Here is an 18,920-nt window from a genome sequence, read left to right as displayed (position 1 = left end):
TCTATGGTCTCATCTTCTGGTTCTGGCTGGAGGCAGAGACCTCAGATAGCTGTAGCGAGGTGAAATATCACTCCGATCCATTTATTGCTGCTTTGGAACCAGCTGGTAAAAGCAGACACCTCTTTGTCTGTGCACAGATGTGAGATGGACCGAGGAAGCGTGGGGCTGGAGGTAACGGCTGGGGCTGCTGAACAGCCTCTCTGCATCCTGAGCAGAGCGAAGTGGCACCCAGCAGCAGGAGGAGTTGTTTCTAAAGAGGGTAGTGGTGTTCCGAAGAGGAACAGGCTGGTGTGATGCGCCTCCCCACGTGAAGAGCATAATCCTTAAGAGCTGCTGGAGGATGCCAACAACGTGACAAAGGGGGAGAGGGAGGAGTGGGGAGGGAGCAGAGAAGTCTGTGGGGGTGTGGAAGGCAAATACACACAAATCAGTGTTTTCCAGCAGCGTTGTGGTTCTCTGTTGGAAATATCTCTGTTGTGTTTATTTCACGGTCTCATCAAGAGCCCTTGAAGCCAAACACTATTCTGAGTGTATTGGGATACCTTAACCAAGTTGTAAATCTGGGTTTTAAGAAACTATTGATTGGCTTCATCCCTGCTTCCTAAAGAGTGATCACTGGATCATTTCTGAGGTATTCAGGAAGGCGTCAGCTTTGATTTTCATGATTTCACCATGATTTTTTCCTGTTTCTGTTGAGTGGAGCTGAGACCAACAGGTTGTCACGGCTCATTTTTATATCATGCAGGCTGGTGTTTGAATTGAGATAAAGATTATAATTGTTTTATTAATCATGTAACAAAAATAATGAGACAAGGATTGGGTTTGCAGAAAATTACTACTTTCTAAATGATAATCTTATTCTCTACCTGTGAAAAAGTTCCTTATACTTTCGGTTCCTGTTTCTCCCTTGCTGCTCCCCTTGCCTTTTGCTCAATTTCTTGCGTTTGTGGGCACTAATTAGCTGAAGATGGAACAGGGATGTTGAGCGTGTGAAGTGCTTGTAAGCTTTAGTTGTTTATTTGATTTGTCACAATAGGCAATGCATTCACAGTGCTAGGATGTACAATGGGAACGAACATTAATGTTTGATTTTTGTGCTGGTGCCTCTTCCCAAGCAGCTTTGGTGTGAGAGACACCCCTCAATTTCTCTTTCCTTTCTACAAGGCATCAGCATGAGTCAAGCACGAATTTATTTGTGCTAAAGATCTTCCACGTGGGCACAGAATTCCAGTTAATTTGGTGGAGGCGACTAATTGACAGAAGCAGCTTTTAATTTGCCCTGGAAAGGAAGCTCTTGCACCTTGACATAACAACCTCTGCAGCCCCACTCCCAACTAGACAGGTCCTGGGTTTCTTTCTGCTGATAATCCCTCCAGGACCTTTGTTTTCTGATAAAACTGGATTCCGCTGGAGAAACCTAAACACATTAGGGGCTCCATTACATCCCTGCATGCTTCTTAAAACCTGCCCTGTGCTTCCTGTGGGTTAAACAGAGCAGATGCCTGCCCGGTCCTTTTGTGGCCCATCCTGGCCCAGCATCGCAGGGGCTGCTGATAGCCCTGAGCGGCTGCTGTGATAAGAGAAGAACAATTTCAGTATGTTCCTGTGGAAAAAAAAAAAAAAAGGACCTTGTCTTAACTCCGAAGTACGAATGTGATGGTTTCTTATTGTTGGGGATGAAGATGCAGTTCTTAAGAGTCAGTTTACAGCTTCTTCATTCATGTGAATCATAAAATCACAGAATGTTTTGGGTTGGAAGGGACCTCCAAGCCCATCCAGTCCCACCCCTGTCATGTGCCGGGACACCTCCCACTGGATCAGGGGCTCCAAGCCCCATCCAACCTGGCCTTGAACCCCTCCAGGGATGGGGCAGCCACCCCTGCTCTGGGCAGCCTGGGCCAGCACCCTACCGCCCTCACAGGAATGAATTTCTCCCGGCTATGTAATCTAAATCTCCCCTCTTTTGGCTTATAACCATTGCCTCTTGTCTTATCCCTGCACTCCCTGATCCAGAGACCCTTCCCAGCTTTCTAGGAGCCCCTGGAAGCTGCTTTAAGGTCTCCATGGAGCCTTCTCCTCTCCAGGCTGAACAACCCAAACTCTCTCAGCCTGTCCTCGGACGGGAGGTGCTCCAGCCCTCAGATCATCTCCGTGGCCTCCTCTGGACTCAGCAGGTGGTTATTTATTATATGAAAACAATACTGCTTAGTTGATGTGAAGGATGGAAGAGAGAAAATGCAGTTATTTTTGGGTTCTGGGTTTGAACGTTACCGAATGGAAGGCTAAATATGCGTTTCCTTTTTTTGAGGAGGCCTTTCACAACGCTCGTTGCCAGAACAGGGAGCTCCAGCACTTTTTGTGTGAAACCCAGCCCATCAGTGAATCCAAGAATTAATTTCCTTTGAAGAGGCACATTCTAGCAACTCGTACAGGAAGGAAAGGGAAGGGGAGAGTGATTCAAACTTCTGGGAGGACTTAGGAAGTTTTTGTTGGGGCTGGGTTGAAAGATCTGTGAGCCACAGGCTGTGTTTGAATGAGTAAGGAATGACAAGTTTTCATTTTCTTTGCCTTTTCTGGGGCAGAACTTTGCCCTGTACTATTTGAAAAGTAATTTTAAGAAGAAACTTGTATGGGAAGCAGCAAGAAATGCTCAGAAAGTTCTTTTTTTGTAATTGTTATCCTGCTGTCCAAAGAATGTAGGGGGTGAATGGTGGTGGGTAGAGTTCCTTGGGCTGTTGGCGGCCTCGCCGCGACCTCATGTGTGCGTTGCTTCGCTGGGGAGAGCAGTTGTGCACAATTGATGCCGAGGGGAGCGGTACTCCTGGTTCAAACATTTTTCAGGGCGAAGGAATTTGGTTATTCCTCAAGTCAAGTGAAATAAAAGACACCGAGTCCCCTCGAGTCGGTCATTTCTGTTTCTTTGTCAAGCAGTGAAAGGAGAAAGCTCGGAGCATGAGCCAGGAGCGATACGGGGTGTACTGGCTCACTGCGTGCAGACACGGCCACGCACCCCATGCCAGGAGCCAGCACGGCGGCAGGATTCCCCTGAACACCGTGTTCCTCCTGCGTCCGGGCCTGTGGGACGGGAAGAGGGCCAAGGACTTTACATATGCAAACACCTTCACCTCAGAGGTGCTGCTCCCATCGCAACAGGCACGTTCTGTCAATCAAGCCACGGAGCCAGAGCGATGCGGTAACCCTCACGCAGAGGGGTTGTCTCGTGCATCCAGAAGCTGCTTTTGTGTGCCGAGGAGAGGAGTCAGTGCCATCCATTGGAGGGGTTTCCTGCTTTTTTGTTTTTCTTTCTTCCTTTTTTTCTCTTCGGGCTTTAGTGTCTTCCTTCAAGCAAAAAAATACATCCAGGTTCCCCACGAATTGTTGCTATAATTACAGCTGTACGTGGCTGCACAGAGACCCTTTGGAATCCAGATGTCCAGAGTTTTGACCTCTGCAGCAGGGGCAGCGCTGCCCACATCAGCGTTACAGGGCATATATTTATCTTTTTGTGGGAACAGCCTTGATGTTCAGGAGCAGCGAAGCACGTTGGCTTTGATCTGTAGTTTTAAGAAGAATTTGTCCTAATTCCCTGTTCCTTGCGGTCTTTCTCAAACTCTTGTTTTTCCTCTGCGAGTTTCACTCGTTAAAAACCCAGCAGTGGCTGCCTCTGATGTATGGCTGGTGGCTGTGGGGACCCACGTGTCCAGTGCTGGAAAACACGTCCCAGCAGCAGGAATCGCCAAGGGAGTTTTCCAAAGCCTCATCTTTGGCAACCAGTGCAGGCGTTGCTGCCACAGGAGTGGGGAATCCTTTCCTTACCCGATTGCACAGGGCAGCCAGGGCGAGTCTGGTGCTGGGGGTCACTTATTCTTCTGAATTGATGCCCCAGAATGATGCTCTGATGAACCCAAGCTGTTAGAGAGCTCACTTTTCAAACAGAGGTCTGTTGGAAACCTGTAACTGGTATTGGCCCTGGTTTGATGACTAGATTTAAGCCTGGATTATTGCATTCTGCATCCTATGATATGGAAACGCTACGTTGCTATTTGCCTTTACCTCTGCAGGGTTGCTTTGGCGTGCTGGATACTTACTGTGGTTCCTCTCTGAGGTTGGTCACGTTGCAGTCGATGTTTAATAGATTCCTGTACAGAAAAAAAATGAAAAGCACTTTGGGCTTTGCCAGGATGGAGGCAGCACAGAGCAAGCTTAAAATAGTTAGTTCTGACCTGAGCTGTAGGGATTTTGTTTTTCTTCTTTCCTTCCTCGAGTGTTTGTTTCTCACTCCAACAGCTCTAGTGGTTCTGGAGGGGACAGTTACACTTCTGAGAGATAAGCCTGGCTTCAAAGTCTGAATTGGTGTGTATAATTCTGAGCTTACTGAGGTCAAAGGTGTTTGCATCTGAGGAGAGATGGCAGCCTTATTGTTAAGATTAGGTGTAAGGAGCTTGAAGCTCAATTCCTGTGCGATTTGGACGCGGAACCTAACTTCTTGTCTCAGTCTTGTCTGTAGCATCGGGATAGCAATCCTTCTCTTTTTCTATTCTCGACGTTTATCCATTGCTTTAGGTTATTTCATAAGGACTCATCTTTGTATTTTATGTCTTGGGTAGCTCAGCTGGGCTTCAGGCTTTAGTCCTGGGTGCTGCTGTTAATACACGGTGGGAGCCTTGGGCAGGCGTAGTGCAGCGCCGCGAGGTTCAGTCACAGGGTGATCTGAGCTGGTGCTTCCCCATCGCTTGGAAACATCTGGTGGTGGGAATAATGGAGAAAAATCTGGCCCGGTCTCAAATTTAAAGTCAATAGCTTATTGGCACTGATTTTTTCTGCTTGAAAATGGTGTTAATTACTGAGATTCTCTAAGTCTACCTGCTCAGAGATAAGTTTTCCATGTTTTTCTTCATAGCTGGCAAGAACAGCGCATTAAGGGAATTATGATTCTCTCGTGCTGTTTTCTTGTATCTCACAAAACACACAGCTCACTGAGGCTGTACAAGGGGTTGAGCCGAATTTGCTTTTGGAAAGAGGGAAACAAACTGTACTGGAGTTGGGAGAAACAACTGGGTACTGGGTTCTCCAATCACAGGAGGTATTTCTTCAAGTAAATTATCAGATAAAGGTCAACTCGTGTCACCTTAACCATGACGCAGCTAACAAAAGCGTTGTTTGTGAAGCAGCTGTTGGTTACCATTGGTGAGCAAATGTCTTTGAATTTTATAGCTCCTGTTATCTGAAGCTAATAAAAACACAATGCCTGGATGAGTCGAAGGTCATCTCATCTCTGCTGAGGTGGGTAGTGCTCAACTCAGCTCAGGATTACACATGGTTTTTGTCTGTGACTAAAAGTTTTAGAGTGAGGGATGTAGATGAGGGATGGACTCTATCCTTCTATTAGCACTTAAAGAAAAGTTTTCCTTTCCTATTTTCACATATCGCCTCCTAATCTCCATGCTCCAGAAAACAGCGTATTTCAGGCTCGATCAGGTGCCAGTTCAGTTAACCAAGCATCGGGATGGTTGAGAGCCACTTCTGAAAAATCAGATTTAATAGAAAATCTATTGAAACAATCAAAGCACTCACCTTCCAGGGAAGCCATTGTGCCAAGTGCAACGTAAAGAGACAGCAATAAATCACCATGCTATGCACCTCAAATAGATAATCAATTTAATTGAAAGCATCAATAATCATAGTTTGACGTTTATTACCTGGTGGATGTTTTATCTTTTAGGCTAGGGGACAGCGAGGCGATGATGAATACCAGTTCTGCCGAGGAACACAATTATATGGTGCAAGGAAAACAATTTTATAATCTGCAAAAAAAAATGCAGCCAAAGTAATAATTGAACAAGATTGGGGAAAATCAGTGAGAAATAAATGCATATAACTTGAAATCTAGTGGTGTGGCTCATGCGATAATGTTGCAAATGCTGCTTTGTGTGTTCTTTTCAAGTGACTTGGGACAGCAATTCTGCAGGGCCAGATGTCCCTCTACAGAATATTGTCTGCCTTTGTACATGCACAAGTGAAAACCAAAAGCAGAGCTAAAGAGAGATCAAAATGTTGTCTCCTGCTTATTTTCCAATAAAGGAGGAATATTCCTTTTCACCTGAGGAATTGTTTCCATGTAGGATGCCTGCAGAACACCCCACGTGTTATGTGAATAATGTAACAGAGTGTCTGTGTCTGTTGGGCTTGGTGGAGAAGTGTCTTTTGAGAAATCGGAGACACCACAAACTCATCCCAGACTCTCAGTCTCTTCTGGAACTGCTTAAGCACCAGCACTATCTACAACACAATGGCAAATGCTCAAAGCAGTAAAATAGCCTTCAACAAGAAAGATATAAACATTCAATTGAGGATGATCGTGTTTTTGTTTTACCTTTTCTCAGTCTCAGAAGGTTTGGGGTGTCAAGGAAGACAAGAACCAAGTTTATAAGAATGTTAAACTACTGTTATGTTATTCCCACAAAGCAGCAGTTTCCTCGATGGCGTATTCAGATTATTTGGTGAGTGTGATAGCATCTCTTAACTTTCCTCGAATGAGGGAATATTTACTTTGGGCTGGCAGTTAAAAAAATGCTTTACTTCATTAAACCCTTGTCAATGGCTTCACTCCGTTTCGTTTCCAGCATCTGGATACATTATGGACATTTCTCTGTCTACGATCTATCAGTGGTAGTTTTTAAGACATAAACAGAAATGCTATTTGGCAAGGTCGTGTACGGAGCCATCTTTTAACCTCAATGTTCCTTTTGGCACAAGATTAAAAAGCTCCTTGTAATCTGTACTCGGAGCTGGATCTCCCAAGGTTTTCTTCAGATCTTCGCTCAGGGTGTTTAATCATAGTAAGGGCTGTGTGTGCTTCTCGGAACTCGTGATGAAACAGAAATCCACTTTTTTTTCCCCTGGTACTGTTCCGAAAAGAGCTCCAAATGTCGAATCATTTTAATTCTGACAGTGAACAACTGGAGTTGCTGAGGATAACATGAGATCCTTTTAAAATCTCGTAGCCGTTTTGGCAGGACAGCCTCCTGCAGAGGTTTCAGAACATTCTGAGTGAGCACTCTAACAGCCAGGACCATCGCTGGGAGCTTGTGGTCAGAGTGGGTGGAAGCCTTTTGTCGGGTGTCCATTTGAAGTGGTTGGCTTTGAGGTCTTTTTGCTGAGAAGTCGTCTAATCAAGAGAATGCCAGCAGGCCAGATAATGGTCAAGTTCTCCGACCTCAAGAAATGAAGTGCTCGCTGTACTTATAAGCTCATTTCTCTGGTTATTCATTGGCTTTTTTTTAATCAGTGCTCTGTCTAGATTAGGGCTTGACTTTCTCTTGGGGAATAAAAGCCCGTTTCTGTCTGGGAGGCCCAAAGTGGTCCCGGTGAAGAAGGAAGGAGCTTCTGGTGCTCTTGAAGAATGAGCAGACCTCAATTTGCTCCAGTGCCTGCATCGGGCAGATGGGTCTCAGTCATGATCTATATTCCACCAGTGAGGTGGATGTTGGTCTCTTCTCCCAAGTAACAGTGATAGGATGAGAGGAAATGGCCTCAAGTTGCACCAGGGGAGGTTTAGGTTGGGTATCAGGAAACAATGATTTACAGTAAGAGTGGTCAAACACTGGAACGAGCCTCCCAGGGAAGTGGTGGAGTTGCCATCAGGTGCTATACGCAGCCCTGTCGTATAATCCCTTGAATGCTCCAAACCCACATTCCTACCTGTGGAAGACATCAGCAGCCCAAGAGAAAAACAGAAACTTATTTCCGTTTGGACTCCCTGAATTCCTGTCTCAAGAAAATGCATTGCAATTGCCACCCACTCTCTGTCTGGCTGATTAAGTAAAATATTGACCTTTTCCAAGCACAATATTATCATTCCAAGCATAATATTATCCAGTTCTGTCTGAGATTGTTTCTACAGCTCTTAAAAGGGAACTCACCTGGCACCCCCTATCAATGCAGAGAAAACAGCACTGTGAGCTTTTAAATAAGAAACCGATTGTGCTGATGTCTGAAGTTACAGCATGGAATAATTCCATGTTGGCTTTTTGTTGTAGAGAGTATTGTTTGCTTGATATCACCTCCAAGAAAAAGGAAGACGAAGTACCCTTCTCTGTTCTCTCTCCTTGCACAGGGCATTGCTACCAGGAATTCTTCTCCAAGTTAACTGATCATCTCAGAATGTGTTACTCGTTTCAGATTTGAGCAGCAGCACATCATGAAGACAAGTAAACACAGAATAGGAGAAGCTGTTCCTCATGGTTAGCATGGGTCACTCCACCAAAGAAACACTGTGGTACAGAAAATTACCCTCCTTTTTTAGGAGGCTCTTTGTATGTTCAGTTTATTAAGGACTCTTTTGCTAAATTAAATGAGCTAAGTGATGAGATCTTCCTCTGGCTCTCTGTGGCAGGCACCCACAGTGGTCACGCTGGTCACCATCCTCTTACTTTTCTTTCAGGAATGATTGTCCGTGGAAAAGAGCCCTGAATATCCACATCTTCCCCTAAAACAGAACTCGAGCATCTTGTAATCAGCTTGATGTTTCTCTTCCAGTTCTTCTTGGGCATTAATGGGCCATTTTTCTTACTGCATCGCGCTGCCTGGCTATGACCTCGTCATGTTAAAGTGACAGTTAGGTTATCCTGCTGATGGGTATCAAGTTGACATATCCCATCCTTTCTGTCTGCGTGCCAGGCAGGGATGCATTCCCAGACAGCCCACGCTCCCCCTGGACGGGACCAGCCATTAGGAAGGCTGCTGTTTTCATGCGTTCCTTTCACAGTGTGAGCAGCAGAGCTAAGCTGCTAAATGAGACAGTGCGTTTCCCACTTTAGACTTTTGAAATCGGTGGGAACGTTGCATATTGGCTTTATTATCCTTCAAGTGTGATTAATGATCAAAAATCTACGTGTCACAGCTTAGCTATTTAGCCGTGGTGCACTACTGCGGTGACGTTGAAGGCCATTACTTTGACGGAGCTGAGGATAAGCTCTAGATAGAGCTGAAGTTTCAGCAAATTCTATCTGCAGGCAACTGCGAGTTGTTTTTTCTGCTTGTGCTTGTGAGTTGACATGTGGGGAGCTAGAAAGCTTCCAGTGAGCTCAGCAAAGTTGTGTGTCACTTGGGCAGAGAAGAGACTTGGCTTTTGAACCAGGACAGGCGAGCGTGCCTATGAAAAAATGTATTTGCTGTGTACTCTCTACATGTGGCAAAACCATTCATAATTCTTATCAGCGTGTTTTTATGCTGTGAGGAAGAGAATGCAATGAGCTCATTTGTCTCTGTTCTTTCTCAAATTCTGAACTGTCTCATTATTGCATTTCAATAAGGTGGGGGCTGTGTCCTTTGGCACAGCTGATGGGAGAAGCCAAAGGCAGCTGGCCCTGCTCTGTCTTCAAGTCTTGAGACCTGGAGAAGAAAACCTTTTACCTTGGTACATCTCATCCTGGTCCTTCTCTTTGGCAGCTGTACATGTGGAGAGGCTGAAGTGCTGACACTTTCCCTTCCTCCGACACTGATGCCCATCGGCTTCAGGGTCAAGGGCAAGAGTTCGGCTGTGATGAAGGGTTTTTTGGTAAGAAAACAGGAGTGCTGATGCTGCCATAGAGGTGCTTGACCTCTGACACTGCAGGGAGATTCTGAAAGCCTTGCCAATGGAATTGGAAAGAAATGCCACCCCACTGATACCAAGAATGAGGCAAAGCGGTTGATCGGTGCATGAACTCACCCAAAGGGAGGCATTGGTGGCTGTTGTTTGAGTGTTGAATCATGCTAGGGACTAGGTGCTGTATTGAATCCATTTTGACAGGCTTCTTCCCTTTGAGGGTATTTTGCAAGATACCCTGGTCACAACAGGTGGGATTAGATACTGAGATTTGATTGTATTGCTTTATATGGATTTGTACGTCTGTGTGTGTCCTGGATGGAGAGTCTGCAATTGAAGTATGAGCTCCTCAGCCAAAGCCCAGAGGTCCCCATACATCAGATCGAGCGCGTGTCAGCATCGCCATTGCAAGATGATGTATCATCTCTCTTTATTTACTTATGATTATTACTGATCATCTTAACAAGCAGGTTATCAATATATGAAGCACGGGGGAAGTTCATTTATATTATTCTGTCAATATCAAGGTCATTTTTATAACTAAAAAGGGTCGAGAACAAAAGATAGATGGATCATATATGACTAAAGCTAACCATCCAATCCATTTACATTGCTGCAAACAGCAGAGCTTTATCTGTTAACCAGAACATGACACTTCACTCTTGGAGATGGTTTTTTGCTCGGATGATAAATAGCTCAGGATACATTAAGTGATTATGTTGTGTAGTTCTGTGGCAGGCGGAATTTAGAGTTGATCACCTTAAGCTTCCATTCCACTACCATTTTCCCTGTGGTTAGAGTGAAGATGTAACCAGCCTACAGTTCAGAAGCACATTGTGTCAGAGGAGCTCATGCTTTATTTACCATAAAAGCCTCCTAGGCATGCTCCTAGGTTTGCAGATGAGACCAACTCAGTAAATACTGGTACAGTTCAATGGGTGCAATTCTTGTTTAATCCTCAGACTGTTCACGCTGCTCAGTGCGTGGCAGAGAGAGAAGTGTCCCTTTCATCTTCTCAGGACGGAATATCCCTTCAGGAAAAGGGGAGTTTGAGATCGTAATTGTAATGGTATTTAGAAAAAAAAAATAACAATTAGTTTAAATTGTTTTTTCCTCACGTATAATGTTCAGTATTTCTTTTCTCTGGGAGACCTTAGAGCAGCCTTAAAGAGGACCCAGGAAAGCTGGGCAGGAGCTCTTTATCAGGGAGTGCAGGGACAGGACAAGGAGGGAATGGTTTTCAGCTGAAAGAGGGGAGATTGAGATGAGATATCAGGAAAGAGATGTTTTGCTGTGAGGACAAGGGTAAGGTAAGGCATCTGTAGCTCAGATCCAAGGAACATGCGTGTGAATGAAGGATGTTCTCTTTTAGCAAAACTGCCAAACTACCAAGTGCGTTTCTCGTGCTCATTAACACTGGACTTTAAGAATCCGATAAGAACGCAATATAAAACCAAAGAGCCCCTGAAGACTGCGAGATTATGTTTAATACTCTCCTATCACCAGGCCCCAAGTGCTTGGCAAGAGGAACGGTGACATTTACTAATCGGTCCCCTCTCTTATTTGTCTTGGCCAAAAGTCTCAAGTCCTCAGCTCATTGAAGTTATTACAAACGCTCTCCATTAGGTTGTGTTTAACTTCCTGGTTTGCAGTGAACTTGATCGCAACGTCCTGGAGGATTTATTCCTTTCAAAAGCGGTACCGTGGTTGCGATACCCTGTATGTAAATCTCAGGTTTATTTTCTTTCTTGCAGTCTTTGTTCTTAAACATATTCTTAATGTTTGACATTCGTTCTATGTAACATTAATTAAGCAGCCCTGACATCTCCCTGCACCCTTATGGAGGCACAGAAGCTTGTTCTGTGTGATCAAAGCTGCAGTTGCTCACTCAGAGATGGCTTAGGATGATCCTTTTGAACACCCTTTGGCGTAACCTGTAGTGATTCACCTCTGCAAACTGCACTTTCTTCTCCTGAAAGTTGGCAAACAGGCAAAATTCCTCCATGAAGCCGTAGAGGCCATCGGGCATGAGCAAGCGTGGAGGGGTTCCCGCGGACAGACTCCCAGCATTTTGGGCCACAGGTCCCTCCTGATTTTGAAGATTTTTCATGCAGCACTGCACCACCTTTTTGTTCAGACTTTCAGCTGAAAAATAAATGGTTCTAAAATGGTCTGTGGAGTGCAGACCACGGCTCTGCAGACTGTTACTGGTCCACAAACCACAGCTTGGCTGCTCTACACTGTTCCCAATTGTGCTGGGGTTGCCCTTAGCGCTGAATGCTTGGTTTATTCTTTATACTCTTTTCAGCCCTTGGCTTGTTTCTTGCCAGTCAGAGCCGTGCTGTTCATCCTCCTTCACTCACCAGCCAGGAAAGGAAATTCTTCCTCTCAGACAAGAGCTTTCCTCCCTTCCCTCTTCATTCCAGGCACACTCGTTTCAAATTCCCAAGGCAGGATATTGAAAATTTCCTCAAGTTAATAGGGCTTCACAAATTTACTTATTATAGAAAATGTAAAATTTTGGTAAATTGTTGGCCAGAAAGTGCTATAAAATCCCTGTGTTTTAAAATTATGGCTAATGGTAGAAATTAAGTGCTGAAATGGTTTTCTGTGAGTTCCTTCTGCCTCCGGCTTTCCTCTGAAAGAAAGAACATCACCTCCGTGACTCCCCCATTGTAGGGCTGCTCGCTGCTGCGATTTCAAGGACCGTTCCAGCTCCTGAATGCGGTTTCGCAGTGTGCTTACAGTCATCACCAGGGCGAGCCCGTGTCATGCTGGTCGCAGCTTTCAAAAGCTGCTCATGCTCCTCGCCCCAAGCTGCAGAGGAGGCTGAAGAACGTGAATAGGCTGATTCTTTAGCAGTTTGAGCAGGGATGGACAGCTTCCCAGTGTAAAACCAGATGACAGTAAAGAAACGCGAGGCAAGCCTGGCACTCCGCAACCAGGTTTATGCGTATTTTATATGCGTTCTCTAAGACTCTGCTCATTGCGTTCTTCTGTCCCATGAACCCACAGCAGAATCACCTCCCTTGCCCTGCCGGCCTCGCTTCTTTCGATGCAGCCCAGGATACAGCTATTATTATTGGGCATTCCCTTCTGTTTCCAGCTTGGAGCAGATGTGGAAATACGAGGTATGCAGGGATCCAGGGGGCAGGTTCCAGTCTGTCATCATCTTTGCCGCTGGAGTTTGCTGAGTGCATCAAGCCAGGCCCTATTGAAGTTGTAGGTTTGGGGTTTTTTTTTGAAATGACAGTTTATCTGAGCTCGCGGGATGAATGGATAACGTTACTATTTACATAAGCTCATTGTGATCCGTCTTGGTAATGTAATCAAATTAGGGTTAACTGCAGCTGGAGGATGCCAGCTTGTAAACTGTTTTTCAAGAAGAATCACATGGTGTTCCTTGACATGTTTAGTATACAGTCAGGAGGCCGTGCAAAAATTATAGCACGTCCCTAACTCACGTAATGAAGTCAGGATTCTGCTGCCACCAGTTCCCTGGATCCAGGAAACTCAGGGCGGTGGAATTCCTCACCAGCCGGCAGAGATACTCCTTCAACCAGAGCCGCCGACACCAGGTCCCCCACCTGGCTGCTGCTGACATGTTGTCTTTCTTTTGACTAAAATCAACATCTCGGTTGATAGAAAAAGCATATGGTGTAAATTTTGAGTACATTTAAGAACATCTGTGTTAACTGCGAAAGCGCAGCCCACTGCCCGTGTCAGCGCTATATTTAGTCTTACAGCCCTTGCGTAAGATGAAGTCCAGCCCGAGCTAAAATTACCCAATGAGTAGATTTTCAAAGTATCTTTTGTTATTCTTATTAATAAACATCGCATCTGGTACTCACTTTCCCTTTTTCTCCTTTAATTAGGAGGCACTGTGTACAACGCAGTGCTGCAGCCATCCAGTTCTCCTTTGGCTGCCGCGAGGCATCGCACCGGACAGTCCTTGCTCCACTTCAGTCTCTCTGCTCTGAACTTCAATCCGCCCGGAAAGGCACTGTCAGACCCTTTCCGTTCCAACCTGGGAACTCAGAAGAGTTCTGATTTTTCCTCCACAGCAAGGGAGGGTTCCTGGAGGCTCTGTGGTTTGGCCACAGGAGGTTTGGGGTTCTGGCCTCTGCCCCTGCACAAAACACACACCGCACCCCACCAAATACTGACACCAGTTCAGCATCAAACCATCAACCTCTTCCACTGACATTGGCAAATAGGAGATTCAGAGATGCTCAGGTTACAGGCTGTGTCCAGGTCAATGCAGGACGTATGTAGCAGAACTTAGCCCCATGCTGTTCGTTTTTCCCCATTATCATATTTATTTATTTTTTTGGAAGTCCAGTGTAAAGGAAGGATGGAAAATGCCATCTAAAAAAGAGTTCCTGGTCTCCCGCTACTGCTAAAATACCTTGAGCAATATATAAATGTGCTAATAGTTTGAGTGTGGAGATGATTCCATCAAATTTAGGACCAGGTTAGATGGGTCTCTGAGCAACTTGGTCTGGTTGAAGATGTCCTTGCTCTCACTGCAGGGAGGTTGGACTGGACCACTTCATGGTCCCTTTCAACTCAAACCCTTCTATGATTCTATGAAAACTAAAATTCTTCATGAAATCGGAGTTTCTTTTCCTAGGAATTCTGTAACAGAAGGAAACAAAACTCAGCTGTTTTGAAATATTCTGAATGACGGGTAGAAACTCAGCCACAGGTGATGTTCTGTAGAAGCACCATTCTTGGATATGTATGAAATACTTCTAACAGAAATTCTGTTCTCTACAAATTTTGAAATTTGGGATCCACTATGAATTGAAGGGAAAAAAAAATAAATAGGATTTGAGGAAGAGAACTTGCCCCTTGAGCGTGGGTCTGTCCAAACCAACAAAAGGAAGCTTGTGTTGGCATTTAGATTCAGACTCAGGAATCCCTGACTCTTAAGCCTGTTTATACAGGACTACACCACAGCCCAATTTGCACTTCATTTTGATTTTTTTTTTCCCCTTGACGTTTATGGCCATGTCGAACGGGCGGATTATGCACTCCGAACGCACATACTTAACCAATTGTACTTAAAGATGTTTTGCATATAATAATTACAGTTAAGTGTCTTCATTTGGAAGCAGTGGCGTTGCGTGAAGACTTTTAACTCGTTTTGTGTAGGTGTATTTACATTATGGCTCTGAAAGTTTCACAGCCTCATTCTCCAAAGGTGTTTGAGGGTGGCTGCTCCCCAGGGAATGCGCTGGGAGCTGTGGGTGCCGTTGGGAGCTCGGCTTCTGGCTGTGCACGATAGATATTTACCTTTCAGTAATTCAGGGTGAGATTTCAGCGTGTGTGTGTGTGCACACGGAAGGAACACACAGGTTTTATTGCTCTGGTATTCACCTCTTGGTGCTGTTTGCTCTCAGCTACTTTCTAAACCACAGTTTCAGTATCTATTAGAGCTGTTGTAAAATACAGAATGGTTTAGGGTTCTGGCTGTTTAAAACGTGACGCGTTGTTATTGCAGCTGAGCTTGGCAGATCTTTGCCAACATTTAGAAATGTGTCAGTTGGTCGATGTCACTTGGGCAAAGGGGTCCAAGGGCTTTGTGCCAAGTCCTCAGCTGCTGAAATGCAGTGGAGCCTCCTTGGACCTTTCTTTTTTTTCTACGAAGGAACCTTACTTAACGTACAACCCCTCTCATTCTGCTTTGGGCTTCCTTGTGTTTTGGTCTTGGCTCATTGGAGATTTTTTCCACTCTCCTTTGGTAGCCAAAAGGGGTCTGGAAGACCCGAGTACCTTGACCCCACCCTGGCACTCGAGCCTTTCTTTAACCTCGGAGGTCAGCGAAGCCACTTAAATGCTTGGAGTCCAGCTGCACGACCAAGTTCTTGTAGAGTCTGTTTATCCTGATGGGGCTATCCCGTGCGATATGAAGTTTAGGTACTTGACCTCTCTGAATGCCTGCTGACCTAGATCTAATCTGAGGTAGAACACTGCATGTTTTGCAGACTTGGATCACCACACCTCTGTCGGAGGAGGAATTAAAGGGCTTCCTGCACAGCTGCTGGGAGTACCGGGGCATCAAAGCATCCCACGGTCAGTCCCTGCTGTTGGGATACAGCTATTGCTGTGCTGACCATTGGCTGCAGGAGGCAAGAGCATTTGTGTTTGTGGGATGAAAGGTGCCTCCTGCTTGCGGGAGGATGCTGGGAGTGTGGCTGTTGTTGGCTTGATCCCACCACCGTTCCTCAGCTTCGGCCGGGCTGCAGGCTGTGGTCACCTGCTCCAGAGGGGGAGCCCACCAGTCCCCATTGTCTTGGTGCTCGTAGGCTACATTACCTGCCATTTGGAAAGGAAACACGTGTTCCCATCAGCCAAATCTAAAGTTCTCTATAGATGCTACAGAAAACCTTAAAATGTGGGGGAGAATGTAATAGTAGCTCAGTATCAGCCTTCCATCCAACTTCCAAATCATCTGTGTCAGTTGAGACTTTTGGCTTTTAAATGTAATCATCATTGCTGTCATTTTTATTGTTTTATAACATTCTTAGTTGCAATTCAACTTAATTTTTTTTCCTATTTTGTTTTTTTGTAGCAAATTCTGACTGATCCCGAGGTGACCTCCCAAGAGGGCAACATCAAAAAGGTAGGATACGGATCGATCTTATCCAAGTTGTTTTACTGTCTGGCTTTGAAATACGCCTAGACGCTTTTTTCTCTTCTTTCTTCTGACCAGAGGTGTGTATTGCAATAGCATCGTAAAAGTTTTCCAATATTTGCTGTTGCTTTTTTGGATTAAGTATTGTGGCTCTGCTGGCGTGTTTTTCTGCCTTTTTGTGATTCCAGTATTTATGAAAAAGAAAATAATAGCTTGAAGTATTCCTTGATTCAGCTACAACACAAACAGCTACCAGTCCAAATTGAAAAACCTCATTTACCTCTTTTCCAGTAAAAGAAAATGTTGGTCCTTTGTTAAAACTGTTAAATTTTTAGAGGTCTCTTTACTGTGTAAATGTGGCTTACGTGGAGTCCAAGGGAAAGGGAATAGAGATATAAAAGGATAAAATTTAACTCTCATGATGTATTACTGGTGCTTTTCATCACATTGAGATGCTTAAACTATAATACTGACCAGAGAGAAACGTGTTCCAAATAGAGCCCAGCTGTATAAATCTCTCATAGTAGCTGTGCGGCTGCCTCCGCGCTGCATATTTCGGTAGTCCGGCTGCTCTTTGGGTTGGGGTTATTCTCGGTAGCGTGGCAATGGCTTTCCTTCCAGGGCTATCTTTTGGTTAACGGCTTCACTGAAGTCAAGTGTCACGAGTTGTACTTGATTAGAACCTCTCTGGGTGTCCAGAGCCAGTGCGTCCTTGCCGAAATAATGAGCTTGCTGTAATTCTTTTCATATGCGATTGCCTTCTAACGGGTATTCACAGCCCTCTTCATGAAATATGACTTTTTGAGAGTGGAAAATATTTTAAATTGGAACTTGCAACAACTGCCATTTTTATTCGTTCTTTTAGGCAAGCTTCAATCCTGTTCCTTAACACTAAAATCTAAAAGGAAACACTTGTTTCTCTCTGCCAAACAAAGTGAAATATAATCCTTGTTGGGCTCCAGAGTTGGTTTGGAAAAAGATATTTAGACGTATATCCGCTATGGGCCATTCCGTTCTTACCACGGGGTGAAAAAGAAGCTTTGGTTTTAGAAAGCCGGGCTACTGGCACGAACTCTCCTTTGACCACGCCATGACCTTGCGGAGGACCTGTCGCAATACCGCTGAACTTTTTACCTTGCTCATCTCCATAACTCACTTGGCGTTTGTCTCTGCCTCTGTGGGATCCTTTTGTCCCAGCAGGCATGGTGATGAGGTGGCAGGTTCGTATTATCGCAATGCACTTATCACAGGGATGGAGTCAAGTCTCCGTGGCTCAGGACTGCTCGGCTATTTCTTTCTCAGTCTTTAATTACAATATCATAAATAAATTCTCTGTCCCCACCTTGCAGAATCCACATTACCCTAAAGAGAGCAGGTTTTGTATGAAAGAAGGGTAGATGGCAATGTTAGACTGGCAGCTCTGTATGTTCAGTGATGGTTTTGTGTTTAAACGTAATTAATTTCAAAGGAGAATGTTGCAAAAACTACAGGTCTTTGAAAAATGCTATGTCCTGAAGTATTTTCCTGTATGGCAGGGATAAAACTGGACAATTATGATATTTGACAAGGGGGGAAGGACTGGCCTTCCACTTCTGTCTTCTAAATGCATTGTAGAGAAGCACTCGCAGGAGTTTATGAGGTGATAAATTTATTGAAGGATGGGCAGTAGGGTTTTACAGCTAGGGTAAGAAAGGTCAATGCAGTAAGGTAAAGAGTTCAAGTCTAAACTTTATGGCTTGTGAAAAGACTACTGCTAGACAGCCTTTCAGCCGGGAGAAAATGAAAAATAAAGAATGAAAAATTATTCTGTTCCCTTTTTGTAGTATCTTAAAATTGTTTGTAAGTAGCCCTCGAGCATTTTGCTCCAGTGGTACCAAACCCTCGTGGGGGAAGATTTCCTTTTCCAGCCTCTCCAAATCATTCACTTGTCACACCCCTAAAGACACAACGGTTGAGGTTTGACTTCAATTTATTCCTGGTTCTTCGGAGATAAGTTGGTGGCAAGAAGGTGACTGCAGACAAATGTACCTGTAGTGGGTGGGCTGATGTCAACGGGAGGGGAGAAGTCGGAGCCGAACAGGGGAACCATCATTTTCAGTGCCTTGTCTGATGCCTGCTCTATCACAGGCTTGGAACTGGGCAGCAGCAAGGACTTGAAAGAGAAAAATATCTCTAGAATGCAGGGAAAACCTGTAAAAGCAGTAAAAAAATAGAGTAGGGGAGGGAAGCGTGATAGCAGTGAGAGGGATAGATGATGCACAGGAAGCATCATCTCATTTGCTTGCAGAGAGTTTAAGTCGCATAAATACATGTCACTACCTCAGCCTGGTTGTTTAATTGTAAATAATCAATTGTGAAATATTGCTAAAATAGGAGAGGGGCTTTTTCAGCAGTTGGCCGACATTCAGAGATGTGCCCAAATGTGTAAGTTATCCCTGTGGGTATGTTGTCCCCTATTCCCAAACGTCTTTCTTTCCAAGCCATCTTCCTGCGCTCTGTTTATTTTGCTTAGAGAGCAGCTCACATGTTCTATCACTCCGAATTTTCCAAGCTTCTCCACTGCCTTTAAAAAATGGCTCGTTACCATTATCTTCATTGTCATTTTGAATTAATGAGATGAAAGATGGAGCCTTCCTCCGGCAGGAAGCGCGGCCGGTGTCCGTTACAAGACACCTTCTTTCCCAAGGAGCA

General features: G+C 44.8%; 1 protein-coding gene across 6 annotated transcripts in view; it reads left to right on the top strand.

Moving 5' to 3' along the window:
* The window catches only part of PRDM16 (PR/SET domain 16), a 291,081-nt gene that overhangs the window by 140,968 nt on the left and 131,193 nt on the right, over window positions 1–18,920 (top strand). For all 6 annotated transcript variants that reach the window (XM_069874602.1, XM_069874600.1, XM_069874604.1 and 3 more), the window contains one exon: window positions 16,167–16,217. In XM_069874602.1, coding sequence (XP_069730703.1) covers window positions 16,167–16,217 — 51 coding nt within the window. The remainder of the gene's footprint in view (window positions 1–16,166; window positions 16,218–18,920) is intronic.

This window comes from Phaenicophaeus curvirostris, chromosome 22, assembly GCF_032191515.1.
Source record: "Phaenicophaeus curvirostris isolate KB17595 chromosome 22, BPBGC_Pcur_1.0, whole genome shotgun sequence".
Taxonomy (NCBI): domain Eukaryota; kingdom Metazoa; phylum Chordata; class Aves; order Cuculiformes; family Cuculidae; genus Phaenicophaeus; species Phaenicophaeus curvirostris.
This window is presented reverse-complemented; position numbering and strand designations above follow the sequence as displayed.